The sequence below is a fragment of the Pelodiscus sinensis genome, chromosome 7, assembly GCF_049634645.1.
Source record: "Pelodiscus sinensis isolate JC-2024 chromosome 7, ASM4963464v1, whole genome shotgun sequence".
NCBI classification, from domain to species: Eukaryota; Metazoa; Chordata; order Testudines; family Trionychidae; genus Pelodiscus; species Pelodiscus sinensis.
The window spans coordinates 17,337,827-17,357,969 of NC_134717.1; the positions used below are offsets into that span (position 1 = coordinate 17,337,827).

At 46.8% G+C, this 20,143-nt stretch overlaps 1 protein-coding gene across 4 annotated transcripts in view; it reads left to right on the top strand.

Annotated features, from left to right (window-relative positions):
- Nucleotides 1–20,143, top strand: part of RAB3GAP1 (RAB3 GTPase activating protein catalytic subunit 1) — a 70,358-nt gene that overhangs the window by 13,222 nt on the left and 36,993 nt on the right. For all 4 annotated transcript variants that reach the window (XR_012905137.1, XM_075933287.1, XM_075933288.1 and 1 more), the window contains 5 exons: nucleotides 621–699; nucleotides 3,013–3,132; nucleotides 4,431–4,596; nucleotides 12,567–12,666; nucleotides 15,731–15,812. Coding sequence is in view for 3 of the 4 variants with exons in the window: in XM_075933287.1 (XP_075789402.1) it covers nucleotides 621–699; nucleotides 3,013–3,132; nucleotides 4,431–4,596; nucleotides 12,567–12,666; nucleotides 15,731–15,812 (547 nt within the window). In the remaining variant the exon portion in view is untranslated. The remainder of the gene's footprint in view (nucleotides 1–620; nucleotides 700–3,012; nucleotides 3,133–4,430; nucleotides 4,597–12,566; nucleotides 12,667–15,730; nucleotides 15,813–20,143) is intronic.

A 20,143-nucleotide genomic window follows, 5' to 3' on the forward strand; every position in this document is an offset into this window, starting at 1 on the left:
CCCAAGCAGTAAATAGTGTTGATGTAGCAACGTTGAAGTGTTTTGGGAATTTTGCAAAAATGACACATTTCAACTTGAGTTTTTAAAAGAACAAATTGAACAAACCTTAAAAATTAACATTCCTCTGACCCTAGACACACACAAGCCAATAAACCGTGCAAAATCTCTGTTTTTGTCTGAAGGTATATAGCTTGGATGTGGTAGTAGCAATTGGTTTGTAAAATGTAAGCAAGTGATTGACTCTTCTCACATTTGCCCCCTCCCCATTGCTGCTTCTGTATCAGAGGCAGGAAGGGGAGAGGGGAAGCAGGAGCTGGTGCTGGGGGGATCTGGCTTAAAAGCCAGTTCCCCCAATATTGTCTCCGTGGTGCCTCCCCCACACTGCTGCCTCTAATAATGGGGAAGGCAGGGGAGGCTGCCATGAAGCATCCTCTGCCCGCGGTGGGCCCAGCCTCGCTGTGGGCAGAGGCTGCTCTGAATCCCGCTGAGCAGCCCCTGGCCATCATGGACAAGGGCTGCTGCCAGAGCAGCCTGTGTTTGTGGCCATTCTGTCTTTAACTTTCATAATAGATTTGTGCTTGATGAAGTAAATACTGACCTTTATCAAATTTGTTTCACAGATGCCCTTCCGTTATCTATGCAAGATTTGCTGTGTATGAACAATGATTTTCCTCCTAGAGCCCATTGTCTGGTGAGATGGTATGTGTACATTCTTTATTCTATTTTCTTCTATATTACTTGTAAGAATTTAACATATCATAATTTGATGATTTGATCAAATTGAGTGTTTTAGCTTTGATTGTATCAAATTTTGAGTCTTAAAAAATAAGCATCACTCAGTATTTGGAATTTTTAGCTAACTTTAAATTTGCTAAAGATTTAAATTAAAACTAAACTGAAAAGCTTTCAGTGTTTAAAATATTCAAATGATACTTTTAGTGGAATGTGTACTGAAATTCAAGAGATGGTTACATACATTTCAGACTGAAGTCTTTCAGATTTAGTTTTTCATAACAGAGCAACACTTGTATTGAATAAAAATTTAAGATGTATTTTTGTCATTCATAGTCGTGTTTGTACTACAGCTAAATAGCCACTATGTTCCTTTCACTATGTTCTTTTCTGCTGTGAAGCAGAATTAGTGCTATCACAAATCTTTATGGCTAGAGAATGATGTTATAAACTCAGAATTATATCTTGGCCCTAGACTTGGGTAGAAAAATAATGCCTTTATTTAATTCTGTATTACTTTAAGGCTGTGTCTAGACTGCATCCCTTTTCCGTAAAAGGGATGCAAATTAGACACATCGCAATTGCAAATGAAGCAGGGATTAAAATCCCCCCCGCTTCATTTGCATAACAATGGCTACCACTTTTTTCTGGCTCGGGGCTTTGCCGGAAAAAAGCACCAGTCTAGATGGGGATCTTTCGGAAAATAAAGTCTTTTCCGAAAGATCCCTTATTCCTTGTTTTTCACACTAGGAATAAATGAAAAGCATAGTACAGTAAAACTCCAATGGTCTGGCATCTGATGGTCCGGCACTCCTGATGGTCCAGCACCATCAGGAACCCGGAAGTGCTCCGGGCAGCCGGACCATAGGGAAGCTGAGGGCAGAGCAGCTCCAGATTCAGCCGCTGCTAAAACTGACCAGCGGCTGAATCGGGGAAGCTGGGGGCAGAGCAGCTGGGGCGCTGCCGGGTAGGTCCCGTAGCGCTGCCCCTCGGGGCTACGGGACCAACCCGGCAGCACCCCAACTGTCCCCGATTCAGCTGCTGCTGAAACTGACCAGCGGCTTACTCCAGGAAGCCCGAGGCAGAGCTCCTCGGCTTCCTGGAATCAGCCGCTGGTCAGTTTCAGCAGCAGCTGACTTGGGTACACCTGGGACAGAGCAGCTGGGGTGCTGCCGGGTTGGTCCAGTAGCGCCGCACCTCGGCACTGTGGGACCAACCCAGCAGCCCCCCAGCTGCTCTGCCTTGGGCTTCCTGGAGTCAGCCGCAGATTAGTATCAGCAGTGGCTGACCTGGGGCAGAGCACCTGGGGTGCTGCCGGGTTGGTCTAGTAGCGCCAAGGAGCGGCGCTGTGGGACCAACCCAGCAGCACCCCAGCTGCTCTTCCGCAGGTGTCCCCAAGAGCAGCCGGGTTGGTCTCGCCGCGCCAAGGGCCGGTGCTACCGGACCAACCCGGCAGCATTCCAGCTGCTCTGCCCCAGGCGTCCCCGATTCAGCTGCTGCTGGTCAGTTTCAGCAGCGGCTGAATCAGGGACGCCTGGGGCAGAGCCGGACTATCGGAAGGGGGGGCTATGAGGGGTCTGGGGTGGCATCCCCCCCACCCCACCGCACCCCAGGCCCCTCTTAGCCCCCCCTTCCGATAGTCCAGCATATCTGATAATCTGGCACCCCGTGGGTCCTAAAGGTGCCGGATTATTGGAAGTTTACTATAATACTTGCCAGCGTGAATAATACATGCTGTCTTTGTTTTAAATGCTGACAGCAAAAACAGATTGAGTACATCACTGCATATGTGGCAGAGGACTGTTCTTATCTGTTTTAAATTATACCTTTTATTTAGAAAAGTGGTTCTCAATCTATTTACAATTGTGGGTTGCATCCAGCACTACTTGTGTGGCCCTGAGGATGTCACATGGGCCACGGCTCTGTGGTGATTGGGCTGCAGGTTGAGAACCACTGATATAGAATGTAAGTAATAACATATATTATGCTCTAGCACACTAGTTGTAAAAGTGATTTATTTAAAAATAACTTTTAGTGTGCAACTTTTTAAAATGTTTGAAAAGTGGATTGAAAATCCAAAATATACTTTAATAATTTGGCTTTTTTCAGGCCTTTTAAATATTGGAGACAGTGCTAATTAATTGCCATTATATTACTACCACAATATGCACCAGTTAAATAAAATGGTGACCGCTGTACTCTAATCTAGCCTACCTAAGTTTGATTTGAGAATGCAGTTATTTGTAATATGTAACTTACTACAATTGTTATTTTTTTTAGGTATGGCTTACGAGAATTTGTGGTTATTGCTCCAGCAGCCAATCATGATGCCGTTCTTAGTGAATCCAAATGTAACCTTCTTCTGAGTTCAGTTTCGATTGTGTTGGGGAACACTGGCTGGTAAACAAAGTGCTACATATCCAGATATTACTTTTATTATAACTTGGAAGATGCTTCATAGGAAGGAAAAATATTAAATCAATAGTAACACTGTAGACTTAATCTGTTACCTGCCACATAAAGAAACAAAAAATTGTGTGTCAATAGAAACTTAAACTAACCTTAATAGCACAGGATTCTTTCAAAGGTAATTATCATTTTAATGCACTGAACCATAAATATGACATCTGTTTAATAGGCTTTTTCAGAGTGGGAAAAACTTCTTGTTCTGAAATATCAAAACCATAAGACGTTGGTCTACAAGAGACGATTATCATTTATCATAGACTCATAATGTCGGACTGGAAAGGACCTTGAAAGGTCATCTAGTCCACCTGTCTGTGCTGAGGAAGGACCAGGCATTCTTCATCATTCTTGAGTGCTTTATCCAATCTGTTCTTAAAATCTTCCAGTGATAAGAATTCCAAAACCTCCCTGGTAATCTATTCCAGTACTAAGCTTTCTTAAACTTAAGGTTAGTTTTTTCCTAATATCAAGTCCTGGGGGAATTCTGCAGATTTACTATACTCCAGTTGCAGAATTCCCCAGGACTATAATATCTAATCTAAAACTCCCTTGCTGTAGATTAAGCCCTTATCCTTTGATTAGTTCATACAGACAACAATTGATCACTTTTGTCTTTATAACAGCCCTTCATGTATTTGACGACTATTGTCAGATTCTCCTGTTTTCTTATCGAAAAACTAAATGTACCAAACTTTCTGAAACCTTTCCTCAGAGGTCAGATTTTTTTTTTTTTCAACATCTTAGTTTTCTGATACTCCTCTGAATTATTTCCAGTTTATCCACAGGTGCTACAGGACTCCTTGTTTCACCCCATATTGTTTGCTGGTATTCAGTCGGATTCACTATAACCCCCAGTAGTACTACAGTGTAGCCAGTTATTTCCCTTTTTGTGTTTGTGCATTTGGTTTTTCCTTCCTAAGTGTAGTAGTTTGTTTAATTTTATGTTTGTGAGACCAGTTCTCCAATGTGTGAAGGTCATTTTGTATTCTAATCCTGTTCTCCAGATTATTACTTATAATCAATCCCTGCTTTGTGTCATCTGTAGGTTTTACAAGTATACTTCATTATCCACATCATTAATTAAACTGATTTTTTTCAGTATTTAATATACATTTTGTATAACGTTTAGTTTATAAAATTATTAAAAATCTGATGGCATAAATACTGTTACATAGTTATAAAAATGTTAAAACAATGAACATTTTGTAATCCACTGTTTCAATATTTTGCAGTCAGGTACCACTGTTTGTGCAAATACATCATAAATGGAGAAGAATGTATATTGGAGAATGTCAGGGCCCTGGAGTTAGAACTGACTTTGAAATGGTTCATCTTCATAAAGTACCAACTCAGTATACTCATTTATCAGGTCTACTGGACATCTTTAAATCCAAGACAGTAAGTATGTGTGTATACTAGAAATCATGCCCTTTAACCAATGAAATGTAGGCTATTTCTTTTCAAATCAACAATTTTAAAAAAGATTTAGGCAATGTAAAAATTAAAGGGGAAGAAAAAGGGGGCCTATGCTTTAATCAACATGGCCTGCCTGTTTTTCCTTTTTGTTTAATTAAAGGCTCTACTGACCTTTTAAACATAGAGCAGTCATACTAAATGGCAATGTGAGTACTAGTTGGAATGTTTTTTCATTAATTCAGCTAGTTCTGAATCTTATCAAACATTCCAAGCTTTCTTCTTAATGCAAACTGTCAGTTTTTGGAAGAAAGTCACTTGAGCTTCAGTTCAGCAAGGTACTTGAGCATATGCCTAACTTTCAGCATGTGACTAGTCTTGTTACCTCCAGTTTGACTGTTTATATGTTTGAAGTTTTTAGGTAAGTACTTAAATACCTTGCTGAATATGACCTTACTGTTTATTATAGGATAGTTATTGTAAGGATGCTGTAGTTATTGCTGCAAAACGTTCAAGTAACTGTTTATAATGAAAACCATCAACAACATTTTGAAAAAAGAACTGTTGGACTCAGCTTGGATAAATTTGATAGTATTTTTTTCTTGGAGTGCCCAGAATTTACTAAGCTCCTCTCAAATCTGTGGTCCCTACCTTTAAGAATTTAACACTCTATTAGTGAGGGGCATGTCAGGGGAAGAAGAGATGAAGAACATTGTGGCAATAAGGTCACATGACTACTGTAGTAAGGTAGACACATCTTGATGGGGTTTTTTTTAGTATCTCTTTCTCATAGTCAGATAGTGAAAGTGAGTTTGTTAGAAGTTTTCCTTGAAAGTTTGGTAGAGATCACTTTGATCTTCTTTACTTTGGTAGGAATTGGGGTTTATCTATTCTTTTTAAGAAACTTTGCAGACATTCTTTGCACTTAAATCAGTTTCACGAGGAATTTGACTGAGACCATTTCATTTCAGATAGGACATCAAGCACCAGTCAGATAGTAATAATTATTTTGTGTGTGTTGGATTTGATCTAGTTCCAAAAGACATAGAATAATGTATGCTATTACCAGCCTTTTTCTAGTTTAGTTCCTATTTGTGTTGCTTTGAAATAATTTTCTTATCTGTGCATCCTCATCATCAGGGCTCGCCGAGCCACGGCGAGCCCCGCTCGCCAGCTGCGCCATCCAGCATTCTGTGCACACGCAGATCGCCCGACCCGGCTCTTCTGGGATGTAATCTACTTGCCATGGGCGAGTAGATTACATAGATTGTCGAGCCCTGCTCATCACTGATTTCAAAATATCTGTCATAGAACCATATTTTTTTGACAATATTCAGGCTAGCAATGTCCTTGTGTAGATGACTGTGATTAACTAATAAGGTCGGGTTTAGCAGTTAATCTTGTTGACTCTACACATTCCCTCCCCTTGCTGCCTCTGATGGGGGAGACAGGAGCTGGTGCCCATGAGGAGATGACTTAAAAGCCAGCTCCCCATGAACATTGGATCTACCTCTCCCCTGTCCCCTGCGTGCTGCTGCCTCTGATGAAGTGGAGAGCTGATAAGCATGGGGAGCCAGTTTTCAAGCAGGCTCCCATTGAATGCTGACTCTGCACACCCACCAGTCCTCCCATCCCCTGCTTCCTTCTACAGCGGGGGGGGGGGGGGGGGAGAGAAGGCAGGAACCAGTGCTGGGGGGAGCCAGCTTAAAAGCTGGTTGCCCCCCAGCACCAGTTCCCCAGTGCCTCCTGCCCCCTCCCCCACCTCCCACTGCTGTCTCTGTCAGAGGCAGCAGCATGGGGAGGGGGGCAGATGGGAGGGAAGGCTGCCGCAAAGCAGCCCCCAATCTATGGTGGGCCTGGCTTCCCTGCGGACAGAGGCTGCTGCACATTCCATGGCAGCAGCCTCTGTCAGCAGGGAGCTCGGACCCCCATGGACAGAGGCTGCTGCCTCTGTATTAGGGGCAGCAGGCAGCTGGTCTGTGCAGAGCGCCGGTTTTAAAACAAGCTCTCTTTGTGGACCAACTCTGTCTGCTACTCTGTGCTGCTGCCCGTGTATGAGAGGTAGCAGAGCATGGTGGCAGTTGGCTCCCCAGCGGAGCACTGACTGCTGATTCTGCTCTTAGCAATTACACAACTATCTGATAGTTCCTAAGATTTCATGTGGTTACATGACTATTCAGTTACATGATATCTAACATCCCTAATTCAGGCAGCCAGTCTTATTGAAGTCAGGTTTACTGACTGAGTACAACAAACTTGATTTGTCTTGTGTTCCAAAAGTAGTAAATTTGATTAATTTTTTAATTGTGAATTTATACTAACTGGCCTATTGTGTTGTTTTTACAACTATTTTTTAATATATTGTAGGGAAAACTTTTGTTAGGCCACTTTTTTTTTTAAAGCCAAATGACTGAATTTGACATTAAGTTCTTCTTCGAATGCTTGCTTATATCCATTCCACTAGGTGCGTGTGTGCTGTGTGCACGACTCCCAGAACTCTTTTACCCTTTGCAGTACCTGTTGGGCCAGCCTGGAGAGCCCCCTAGAGTGGCTCTGGTATAGCTGTGCATATATACCCCCACTGGCCCCAACCCCCCTCAGTTCCTTCTTACTGCCCGTGGTGGTCGACCGGAATGCTTGTCTTGCTCTGCAAGACTGCCCTGGGCATTTAGTTAGTTATCTAGTTTCTAGTGCAAATACTTCTCTGTTACAGTTAATGTTGGTTCTTTGTTTTGCATAGTTAGAGTGTTAGAGTAGTTTACACGTCCCCTGATAAGGGGGAGGGAATGCTGGGGACGCAGGGCTTCACACTGTGCCGGCGTTGTTCCAAACTTATGCCCCGTGGGGACCCGCACAAGGATTGTTTATGCTTGGGTGCATGGCATCTTAGACTCCTGCAAAATCTGCAAGTCGTCCAAGACTCATACTAAGGGGGGGCGCGACTCACGACTTAAGGTTATCCTGATGGAATTGGCGCTCCAACCCATGGCACCGGAGACACCATAGGTGCGGAGCGCACCGGGGTCAGTGCGGGAGACTGGGCACCAGGAAGGATGCCCCTCGGTGCGAGAACACCAGCCAGTACCACGGCACCGCTCCCAGTCCCCAGGCCTGCATGCGCACAAGAGGGTGCGCAGAGGCAGGTTGCCTTCAAGAAGGGAGACACGTCAGAAGGAGGGGCACCCTACTGCCTTGGCACAGGAGTGGCACCGAAGGGGACCCAGCTCTCATAAGGAGAGCGGTCCTGACTCCCCAGGCCTGTCTGTGGAGGAGGTCCATCCACCATTAACGCCAGACATTCCTGGCAGCACAGGAGCTCTTCAAGCTCACAGCATCCCCAGGACCGGCACTGCATGGGACTGACACCCAAGCCAGCTGGGACAGGCAGGGTGCCCAGCCCTCTTCGGCATTGCTGGCACCATTTGCCTCAGCACCATCTACCGCGGCACCATTTCCCTTGGTGGTGCTGCCTCCAGTTTCACAGGTCCCAGCACTGTTGGTCCTGGAGCTTCCCAGACTTGGTTGCTGGCTCCGTGCTCGGGGCGCAAGACCAGGCGCGGGACAGACCTCGTGTGGCCCTGCTTGCACACCCGCTGGCACTGGAGTCCGAGACCATGCCACCACCAGCACTGCGACAAGCCAGCGGCCATGTCTCAACATATTCAAAAGGACACCGCCATGGTTGGCATCGGAGTATGCCTCCAAGTCTGAAGTGGAGTCCCTTTCTTCTAGGGTCTCCTCTAGGCTCTCCGGCAGGTCGCATAGGTCGAGCCCTCGGTACCATTCTAGGTCTCTGCACTGATCAAGCTCTCGGCACCAGTCTTAGAAACATCAGCAACTGGAGATGCAGACCTGGCCAACTCAGTGGCAGCCTCCTCCACAGTGGCTGTTCTGGACCCCATGGATAGCCAATCAAGAGGTTATGCTTAGTAGGTATGCCTTCAACTCCTTGGTGGCGGCTAATAAGTTCGAGGCCAGGTTGCCCCAGTTCTCGCAGCAGGAGTTTATGGCCCTTATGGAAGAGGGTAGAGCGGTCTGTAGGTCGGCCCTCCAGGCCTCTCTCGACTCAGTGGACTCAGCTGTTAGGGCTATGGCTAATGGCATAGTCATGCGCCCGAGTTCTTGGCTCCAAGTGTCTGGCATTCCCACAGAGGTGCAGTCGACTCTGCAGGACCTACCTTTTATGGGGACGGGCCTATTCTTGGAGCAGACGGACAGTAGGCTCCATAGCCTGAAGGATTCTAGGGTGACTTCAAAATCCTTGGGTCTGCATACCCCGGCACCTCAGTGCTGCCCTCTGAATTCTTGAGGGGTGAGGGGCTTTAATCAAGGGGCCAGGTTTGACAGCAGGCACAGAACCAGGGATGATTCCGCCAGGAATATGAGGAGGCATTCTCATTCGGGGTTGGACCACAACCAGGGCCCACCCAATAAGCCCCAGGGCTCCAGATCGGATGTTTGATGGCATGCCTGAGGACGACACACCAGCTCTCATTATAGGTTGACCTTTTGGACAGACAGTTCCCTTTCCACCAGGCCTGGAGTACCATCACGTCAGACCGCTGGGTCCTCGAGGTGGTGGCAACAGGCTATTCTATCCCTTTCCTATCTCTCTCTTCCTCTCGCCCCCCTTCCCTGTCCCTCTTCAGGGACCCCTCTCACGAGCATCTCCTCCAGCAGGAGGTATCTGTGCTCCTATCTTTGGGGGCAGTGGAGGAGGCCCCTCCCTCCCCCCCCCGGGTTTCAGGGGGAAGGGTTTTATTTCCATTACTTCCTTATCCCGAAGTCCAAGATTTTAGACTTCGCCCCATACTGGACCTCAGAGGGCTCAACTCCTTCATAAGGAATTCAAGGTTCAGAATGGTAACGTTGGCCTCCATTATCCCATCACTTGATCTGGGAGACTGATATGCCACCCTTGACCTTTGGGATGCATACTTCCATGTTTCCGTTTCCCCTCACCACAGGAGATTCCTGAGGTTCGTGGTAGGGACCAAACATTACCAGTTTGCTGAACTACTGCCACAGCAGGGAGGGCCTACCTTCCGATCCTCAGGTTCCAGTTGATAAGGGGGATGGTCCAGGACCTGGAGGCTGTCCCTGTGACCACAGCAAGGCAGTGCTGATGGGCCACATGGCGGCATGCACGTATATCATTCGACACACCAGACTGCATCAGTGACCGCTACAGTCCTGGCTGGCGAGGGTCTACAAGCCAGCCCGCGATCATATAGACAAGGTGGTCACCATCCCCTCCTATGTCCTCTTGGCACTCGATTGGTGGACAAGGGAGAGCGAGGTGTGCAGCGGAGTCCTGTTCGTGCAACCTCTCCCTACGATGCAGCTGGGGACGGATGCCTCAGATCTGGCTGGGGAGGAGGCGGCGCTCAGGACACAAAGTACGTGGTCACAGGTGGAGAAGAAACTACATATCAATGTCAAGAAATTGAGGGTGGTGTGGCTCGCTTGTCTGATGTTCCTTCCCTGTTTGAAGGGCACCTGTGTTTCCGTTCCAACGAGCAACACGGCTGCCATATACTATATCAACAGATAAGGTGGTGCTTGCTCCTCTCCCCTTGCAAGGAGGCAATAGCCCTTTGCATTGTCGATGACATTAATTTGCAGGCAACCTACCTTCCGGGGGCCCACAATACCCTGGTGGACCAGCTCAGCAGGGCGTTTGCAGCCCACGAGTGGTCCCTCAGAGGAAGTGGCTAGCTCACTTTTCCACAGGCCCTCCTGGACCTATTTGTGTCGAGGCACAACAGGAAATGCCCCATGTTTTGCTCATACCGCAGGAGGGAACCGGCCCTGACATTGTGGTGGCCAAAACAGCTGCTGTATGCCTTTCCCCCCCCCTTTCCTCTGCTTCACGAGGTGCTTATATGGGTCAGGCAGTACGGGGGTGACGCTGATTCTCATTGCACCATCGTGGCTCCGTCAACATTGCGGAACCTTCTAGTGGAAGACCCCATCCCTCTCCCTCAGGTTCTGGACCTGCTAACTCGTGTGCCATCTGGATCTCCACTTCTTGCACCTCACGGCCTGGAAGATTAGCGGCTCAGGGGGGAGGAACTTCTATGTTCAGACCCGGTAAAGAGGGTGCTGAGGGAGAGAGGGAAGCCCTCCACCAGGTCTGCTTACAGGGCTAAATGGAGAAGGTTCTTCGCTTGGATTGCCGGTGGGAAGGGGGGTCCCGGACTCGGCCCCCACCCAGAGGATTTTAGACTATCTGCTGAGCCTCAAGCAATAGGGGGTTCTCCTCCTCCTCCTCCTCCTCCTCCTCCTCCTCGATTAGGGAGCCACCTGGTGGCTATTGCGGCCTTCCATCATGGGGAGGGTGATCGCTCAGTGTTTGCACTTCCAATGGTTAAGAGGTTCCTCAAGGGCCTGGACAGACTGTACCCTCAGGTTAGACAACCTATCCCCCGGTGGGACCCGAACCTGGTGCTCCGCAGCCTCATGAGAGCCCTGTTCGAGCCGCTGGCTACCTGTTGCCTGTCCCGTCTATCCTGGAAGTTGGCGTTTCTGGTAGCCATCACTTCAGTGAGAAGGGTCTCAGAGTTATGTGCCCTTTCCTCGGAGCCCTCGTATCTGGTGTTTTCTAAGGACAAAGTGACCCTACGGCCATACCCAGCCTTTCTGCCCAAGGTGATATCTCTGTTTCACATGTCCCAGGAAATCTACCTCCCTTTTGTTCTACCCAAAACCGCACGCAGACGGGAAAGAACAGGCTTTACACACGTTAGATGTCAGGAGAGCACTAGCATTTTATTTAGAAAGGACGAGGCAATTTCACAAGCCCACGCAGCTCTTTGACTCCATAGCTGAAAGAATGAAGGGTTGCCTGGTGTCAGCTCAGTGTCTGTCATTGTGGATTACTCCATGTATCAGAACGTGCTATGACCTGAAAGGGAAACCAGTGCCCCCTATCACGGCCCATTCAACCAGGACCTGGGCGTAGTCTATGGCATTCTTAGTGCAGGTGCCGATTTTGTATACCTGTGGGCTGGCCACGTGGTCATCAATCCACTCATTCAAGTCTCACTACGCAATTACGCAGCAGACCAGGCAGGATGCAGCGGTAGGGGCTGCAGTCCATTTCTCTGTAGGTCCGACCCCACCTCCGTAGGTATGGCTTGGGAATCACCTAGTGGAATGGACATAAGCAAGCACTCAAAAAAAAACCTGTGTTGTTTATGTCCATTCCAGTCCCACTCGCCTCGCCTCCCCTTCGTCGGAATTCCGGCAAGAAGGAACTGTGGGGGGTTGGGGCCAGTGGCTGGCCCAACGGGTACTGCTAAGGGTAAAAAAGTTGCGGGTGTCGTGCACGTGCTCACCTAGTGGAATGGACATAAACAACACATCTTGAAGAACAACAGTTACGAGTTAAGTAACCGTTTTTTTTCAGCCCCTGCATATAGGAAGGGTATGTCTACACTGCATTCCTCTTTTGACAGAGGAATGCAAATGCAGCTGAGTGAAATTGCAAATGAAGCCCGGATTTGAATTTCCCGTGTTTCATTTGCATAATTACATCCGGCCGCTATTTCGAAATACCCTATTTTGAGATGAAAAAATGCCGTGTAGATGAAACCCCTTCTTTCGAAATAACCGTTAATGCGTCTACACGGGATTTTTATCTTCAAATAGGGTATTTTGAAATAGCGGCCGGATGCGATTATGCAAATGAAGCACGGGAAATTCAAATCCGTGCTTCATTTGCAATTTCGTTCACCTGCATTTGCATTCCTCTCTCAAAAGAGGAATGCAATCTAGACATACCTGAAGAGATTTTACTGAAACAACAAGATATCACAATGTTAAAAACTCATTTGTGGCTTTTTTTTTTTTTTAAACTCAGTATTTTAGTTTCAAATAAGTATAATATGTAGAGTGTTACTCTAGTTCATTTATTTTAATTCATTTGTAGTGTTTCTTTTATTTATTTTTAGGGATGTCCTTTAACTCCACTGCCTCCAGTAAGCATATCTATTCGACTAACGTATGTTCTTCAAGACTGGCAACAGTATTTCTGGCCCCAACAGCCACCAGGTAGGATATTCATGTGCATAATGTCTTCAGGATAATTATAAATAAATGTATGGAAAACAGTTATCATAAAGAAAATATTTTGTGAGTATTACTGAAGGAATTAATATTTGTATAGGTCTTAGCAGAATTTTGCAAAACTGTAGTAGCTCTTTAGTCATGTTTAGAGAGAGTCAGCCATAGAGATAGTCATGCTTCTCTCTAAGGTTTTGAGAACAATAATGACAATGTTTTTAAATCTAATCCGTTGAGTGTATTTTGCTCTTTTGGCTGAAAAATCACTTGGTTGCACTTTTCTCTTTGCACTTTTCCTTGCATCCCATGCTGCTGACAAAATAAGTCCACAAATATACCTAAACACAAAAATCAGAAGAAAACAAAGTTGCCCAGTCACGTTGTTAATAGGAAGAGATAACATGTTGGTGAGAAACAAATTTAATATGACAGCCCTTTTGCACTGAAATTGGATTGTTTTATTTTGTGAGTCTTGTGATGCAGGTTAAGTCAGGTATTCAAACGGTCTTCATTTTGTCTGAAGAAATTTTTTTATTTTTTATTTTTTTTAAGAGTTTTGGATTCTAAGGTTACTTGGCAGAATAAGCTACTCTACTAAACTGAGTGGGGAATAACTTGTTTCTTCTTCTTGACCTGGCTAGAAGAGCCTTCTAGCTAACACCTCTAGCTTCTGCTGGTCCATTAGATCAGCTTCTGTTGCTATTGGTACCTATTTTTAGCTTTATCCATGAGCATAAAAACAAAAATGGGCTGGGGTCAAGTAGGAGGTTCTCATTCAGGGAATATCAACTAACTATTACTGAAAAGAGTCTTTATATACATCTGTTTTCATTCCAAGAGTAAGTTACAGGGAAAGAATAAAACAGAACAAGTTGTCCCAATGCTGCACAAAAAGTAGGTTGTCTGCAAGTGGGCAGAGACTGAGGAGTAAGAGCAGTTAATACTTTTTGGGGGAATGGAACAGCCCTATCCATGTATTAGTACTGCTGAGAAATTAGTCATTTGACCAGTCAAATAATGTGAATTGATTGTTTGGACAAGCTTCTGGGGATATACAGAGCTGAGACACAACATGATGCCCTGTTAGCCTCCACATGTTGTTGGATGAAGATCATTTGAAGATTCTCTGCCTCTCTCTTTATAGTCCATGCTGCCTTTGAAAAATACATCTCCCCAAGTTCATTGATCAGTGTAGGCTGCATTCCTCCCTGTCAGTCTCTGAAGGAAGCCACACCTCCTCGCTGTTGAATACCAATATGAGTGAGCTCAAAGGGGGGAATTAGTTACCTTACTCGTCTGCCCAGCCAGAGTGCTAGGTGTCAGTCAGTCTATGAGCCCTGGTCCCCAGGTTAGGAGAGGATAGCAGATAGTAGCCTCCAACTTGCAATCAGGGCAGAGTGGTTAATCCGTCTTGAGTCAAGGCCTGGGCAGGGCAGGACAGCAAAGCAATGAATAGGCTCTGGCCTGCAGAGTGGCTAAGCAGTCTAGGAGCCCCCATTAATGGTGAGCGCCAATATAATCTCTTGGGTTTATGTTGGCATGCCTGAGGTGCACAGGTCTCTTGCTTTAAGAAGGGGGAATACTGTGGCAGCTCCAACAGCTCCACTGTAGGTTTTAGCAGCAGGCAGGATGGTGCATCCATCTCCTGTTGTGGTTCCAGCCCAACTGAGCTTCAGAGCCTGCCTTTTGTACTTCCCCCTTCCTGTTCCACCTCTATGCTTTCAGTGGGGGTAAGTGTGGCTCTCCTGGTTTGGCCCACTACTGGGTCTTGTTGTGGTCTCTCACTGTCAAACTCTGAGGGAACTTCAAGAGGCAGGAAAGCTTCCTGGTGTTCCAGTCTCTATCACTGTTGAGATTAACTGCTCACTTGCTCTCCTAAGAGCTTTTTTGCCTAGCATGCAAATATGCTTGTCACTGTCTTTTCTCTGTTTACTCGGGAGACACATTGAAACACATGGAACCTCATTCCTTTCTCTGGAGAAAAATCCGTTTATCAACTTACCCTGACATGCCTATTTTAAACACATTTTAGTCATAATTACAGCACAACTGTATAAACCTTTGGAGGTTGACCATATATACATTATGTAAGAATATTAATGGTCAGTGAGTTAGTTTTCCAATGATACCTTTTTAGATGCAGATTGACAACAGTGAGTTGGCATACACTGCGCTGGTCAGGCCAGCTGAAACTCTGTGCTAGAAACCAGGGGAGCCCCTTGCCTTTTGGCAGAGGGATGTTCTTAGGGTGACAATTGCATATTTGTCTATGGTCAGATAATACAGCAAGAATGTCCAGATGTAGGCAATGGCCTGTTTTTTAATTTTAATTTGTGGTGCCATTCTTCTATTTTTTTAGAACTTCATTTCATTGTTCCAACATTTTTTTGAGTTAAAATACCCAGTTAAAATACTTGTGTGGGTTTTTTTGGTAATTAAACATACGTATCTAAGGCTAAGCCTGCTGGAGACCGTGAAGTCTTATTCTTTCTTTATAACTTTTGTTCCTCTTCTAATAAATGATTTGACCATTCTTGATTATATCTGACCGGTTGACCAGTTATTTTTGGATGGGTCAAATGCCCAACATTATTTTCTGGTTAGTTCAGGAGATACTTTTGTTAAATAGAGATCATATATTTGACATGTTTTGCATTTGTAGTGTGTATAAAAGGGAATGGTATGAGTGACCAAAGATATAAATATTTGCCTGTAGTGTTTATCTTTTACTTTGATTTACATCTATATTTAAATAGAGAAATCATTCAAGTACATTTGTTATTCTAATGAAGAAGAAATAGCTTAATGTAAATAATAAAACTAACTTTTCCTCTTTAATAAAATAACTTATCATGCGGAATATGTTGCTTGCCAAGACAGTGTGTCAGTTGTTAGTAATTAATATTTTATATTATCTAAATTTTAACTGCTTGTTCCAACAGAAAGATCATATGCCATGTAAGCTTTATGTTTAGTAGGCAGTGTGCTATTTATTGCTCTAGCAAACTATCACTATATTTAAATTATGGAAAATGTGTTGTTCTGACTTCAGATCTAGATGCATTAGTTGGAGGTGAAGTTGGAGGTCTGGAATTTGGGAAGTTACCATTTGGTGCCTGTGAAGATCCTATTAGGTGAGATTAAGCATTCAGAAAATTATAAAATAGTGTAAGTGCTTCTGAGAAAATCAGAACTATAAATCTAATTTTATATGGACTTTTGTTTTCCAGTGGTGTATCTGTGAGCAAGGTTCCCTTTCCCTGCAGCTGTTTAATCAGCCCTGTCCAGTCAGACTCAGGGCTCCATGCACAGAGCTGGCTGACTGGGCAGAGCCGATTAAGCAGTTGTGGGGCCATGCTGCCACGCAGCTTAGAGGGAACCTTCTCTGTGAGCCATTATATACTGCTAACAGAAGGCCTTGCAGTTTAAGTACTGCATAGGAGCTAAGAGCAGTGTGTGTTAAGAGAGGCTGTTTTATGAAAATTGACAAACATTAGAATACATAGAATAGTGCAAAGAGCTGTATTTTAGTTTCCAAGTTTCATGACAGATATTTTGGGTACTTAATGTACTTGATGCGATATCATAATTATAAACTTTCAGCTTTGTATTTATCACACAAACCCTAATGCTAATAGCTAAAGATGCTGTGTCCATATGCAAAGTGTCAGACTTGGAACTCCTTAAAAACAAACAAACAAAAAAAAACAGTTGAGCACACTGATTTTATTATCAAAAGAGGAAAGGCATTTGCAGAAGGTGAGTTTCTTTGATCCATAAATAAGTGATATAAATTATTGGGGGTAGGATTTTTTTGAGATCCCATGTCTTTTTATTTTTTTTAAATTCACCCGGTTGAAACAGAACATGTAATATATTTTATGTTCTAGTATGCCAAAGCAATTTGCAGATCAGTAATATGAAAGGGTGTAGCAACTGTGCATACGGTTAGGGTAGTTATTTTGGCCAGGATTAGTTCAAACAGTGTTGCCAAACCTGTATCCATAGTGGCTCTGGATCGTGCATGCTCCACCTTTCCAGGGACCAGCTGAATTTTATGCTTGTTTTCCAGTGCCAGGAGATTTGGATTATAAAATTGTTGACTGGGAGTTCTGTGGTGGTAATTTGAGTTCTCCTGTGGGAACTCCATCGCTTTTCCTTAACTACAGCCATTCTTAGGACATGTAGATTTTTCCCTACTTTTATTGAAGAGGAAATGACCATTCACTCTTCTCTTATTTCTTCCAGCAATATATGAACTTATTCTCAACCTGTTCTTCTTCGAGTGCTTGCTCATGTCCATTCTGATTAGGTGTGCGCGTGCGCCGCGTGCATGGATTCTGGAGCTTTTTTCCCTTAGCAGTATCCATAGGTCCAGCAGGGAGCCCCCTGGCGCCGGTATACCGGTTCATATATACCCCTGCTGGCCCCTCCACACCCTCAGTTCCTTCTTACCGCCGGTGATGGTAGCTGGAGCATGCTTTAAGGCCATTAACCTGTCTCTTAGCAGCTGTTTCTCTTACTCATTTTGTATCCTAGTTAGAGTTTGTAGTTAATTCACTGTTGAGTAGTAGATAAGTAAGTGTAAATATTGTAATTAGTTGAACAAAGGAGCACAGTGGGACTCTCCCCATAAGGGGAGGGAATGCCAGGGCCCCAAGGCTCTTTAAACCCTGTGCTTTCTGCTCAAAACCTATGCCCTGTGGAGACCCGCACTCCGACTATCCTGAAGTGCCTTGGAGAAGCCCATCCAGCAGAGAACTGCTCTATTTTTAAAAGTTTCAAGCCCCGAACAAAGAAGGAAAGAGACTCTTGGCTAAAACTCTTGCTGATGAGTCTGCATTGCAGCCCCAGAGTGAGGACCGCCCCCACTCCGTCCGCCGTACACAGTCTGCTTCAACCACGGCACCGGCCAAATGGTAAGCGGCCGCCGCCAAGGCACTGAGATACAGGTTGCAGTCGCTGGCACCAAGGAGCTCTAAGGGCTCGAGGGGCCGGTCAACGGAGCGGAGTGCACATAAGATGCGCCCTAAAGAGGGGCATCTGACCTCCAAGGCACCTGAAAGAAGGCGCAGCCCGGACAAGTCTAGGAGCCCAGGGCAGGTTGCGGGTATAGGGGAGGTTCGTTGCCCCTCTACCCCAGAGACATTCAATTCAGCCCGAGAGCTCATCAAAATGACCATGGCAGAGGGAGAAGGCCCAGTGCCACAAGGGCAGGCTGCGCCGTTACAAAGCACAGGCATCCTCCCACAGGCCCCGCCAGCCAGACCATGGGACTCACAGGGCAAGGTGCGGACTCCAGCCCAGCAGCAGCAGTTCCAGGTGCTGGCAAGGGCACTGGCACCCATGCCAGTGCAGGCTCCGGTTCCAGTTCCCTGCCTCGGGGTGGTGATGGCACCGGGGGCGGGTGCCTTCCCGGTACCGATGGCCTTGGCACCGGGGCAGCTAGAACGGCCCCAGACGGCACTGGACTTCGCAACCACTCGCTACGTAGTGCAGGAGGCGGTACCGCAGCCCAGACCATGGACGGTGCCAGGCCCCGTGCCAATCTACGTGCCTATGCTGGCACCACAACCTGCATCGCATATGGCACCAGCATTATTGCCTCTCCCAGCACCACTTCCGGCACCAGGACACGGACTGGGAGCACCGATGCCGCAGCAGACCGCGGTGCCGCAGTCAGCAGCGGCACTGCAGGAATACTTCCCGGCTTACTAGATGCAGCTGGGTACCATGCTGACGCAACAGATGCCTCCCCGGCACCGCGCCTAGGTCATAGGGGAAAGCCATCAGCTATGGCGGCACACCAGAGGGTGTAAGCGTCTTCTGCTCCTCCCTAGTCGGCATCGGACTATTCTTCAGAGTCTGAAACAGAGTCCATGTCGTCAGCCAGGTCATCATATAGGTCCCAGTCCCAACATAGATCTCACTCAAGTATCAGATCTGGGCACCGGGAAGCAGCAGACCAGCAGCAGTGGCAGACCCAAGGGCAACCACAGTGGCCCTTCTGGACACCTTGGGCATACTATCAGGCCCAAGGGCCCCCTTCTACGGTGTCAGTCGCCGGTTCGTCCCGAAGGAGCAGGGCCCCCTTGGTCACTCCACTACGAGCCCCACCATCAGAAGAGGGCCAACTCACAGTGGCGTTGCCCAGGCTGCTGGTGATCAGCCAAGGGCAAGGGACCACGGTCCCACCGGGCTTGCTGCAGATGAGCTCCTTGACTAGGGGGGAACCAGAGGCACCGCAGGGTGCGGAAGAATTAGGTCACCCAAGAGAGTCCTCATCTTCCTCACTGGATGAGGCTCTGGTAGACTCAACACCCCAGCCCCCATCTGTGAAGAGGTACACAAGGACCAGGACCCCATGGTTGATATCCTGACAGTGGCGGGTCTTGGTCGTGTGGTGCTCCCACTAAACAAGACGGTGGACAAGCTGTCAAAGACCCTGTGGCAGACGCCAGCCTCAGTTGCACCAACACAGAAGGGGGTGGAGAGGTGCTATTACGTGCCACAAGCGGGGCATGAACAACTGTTTAACCACCCAGCCTCGGGGTCTATAGTATTGCAGGCGGTGGGACAAAAGGAACGCCAAGGGCCCCCAGGCCCGACACCAAAGGCAAAGGACCCTAAGAAGCTGGACCTTCTAGGCTGAAAAACCATGGGAGGCCTACAGCTACGCATCGTGAACCAGCAAGTGATGCTGGGGCGTTATGCCTTTAATACCTGGGCATCGATGCAAAAGTTTGGAAACCAGCTTCTCCCTGAGTCCCGGCAGGAATTTGGGGCAATTATGGAGGAAGGAAAGGCGGTGGCACGCACGTCTCTTCAAGCAGCCCTGGACGCGTCGGATTCAGGTCATGAGGCGTAGCGCATGGCTGCAGATGTCTGGCATCCCATCTGAGGTGCAAACCACCATTCAGGACCTGCCATTTGAAGGGTCCGGTCTGTTCTTCCAGCAGACCAACTCTAAGCTTCACAGCTTAAAGGATTCGAGGGCGATGCTGAAATTGCTCAGGATACATACCCCAGCACCCCAGAGGTGACCCCTTAACCCTAGACCATACCAGAGACCATTCCAGCGAGGACAGAGGACGGTCAGAGGCCACAGAAGGGGACGTAACAACGGCTGTCCCGACCAATTTAGAAATAGGTGCAGAGGCCCTAGGTTGGATTCTGAAAGGGGAGCTGGCCCATCCCCTGGCCAGGAGACCAAGCCTTCGTTTTGAAGGTATGCTAGAGAGCAGAGTACCAGTGGCACCTATCAATCTACCCTTCGGAGACCGTGTCTCCCTGTTTTACCAGGCATGGTCAAAGATCATGTCGGACTGTTGGGTCCTAGACCTGGTAAAACGGGTATACTATCCCTTTCCTCTCATACCCTGTCCTCTCCCCCTCTCCCCCGGTCCCTTTTCAGGGACCCCTCTCATGAGACCCTCTTAGGTCAGGAGGTGTCCAACCTATTGTC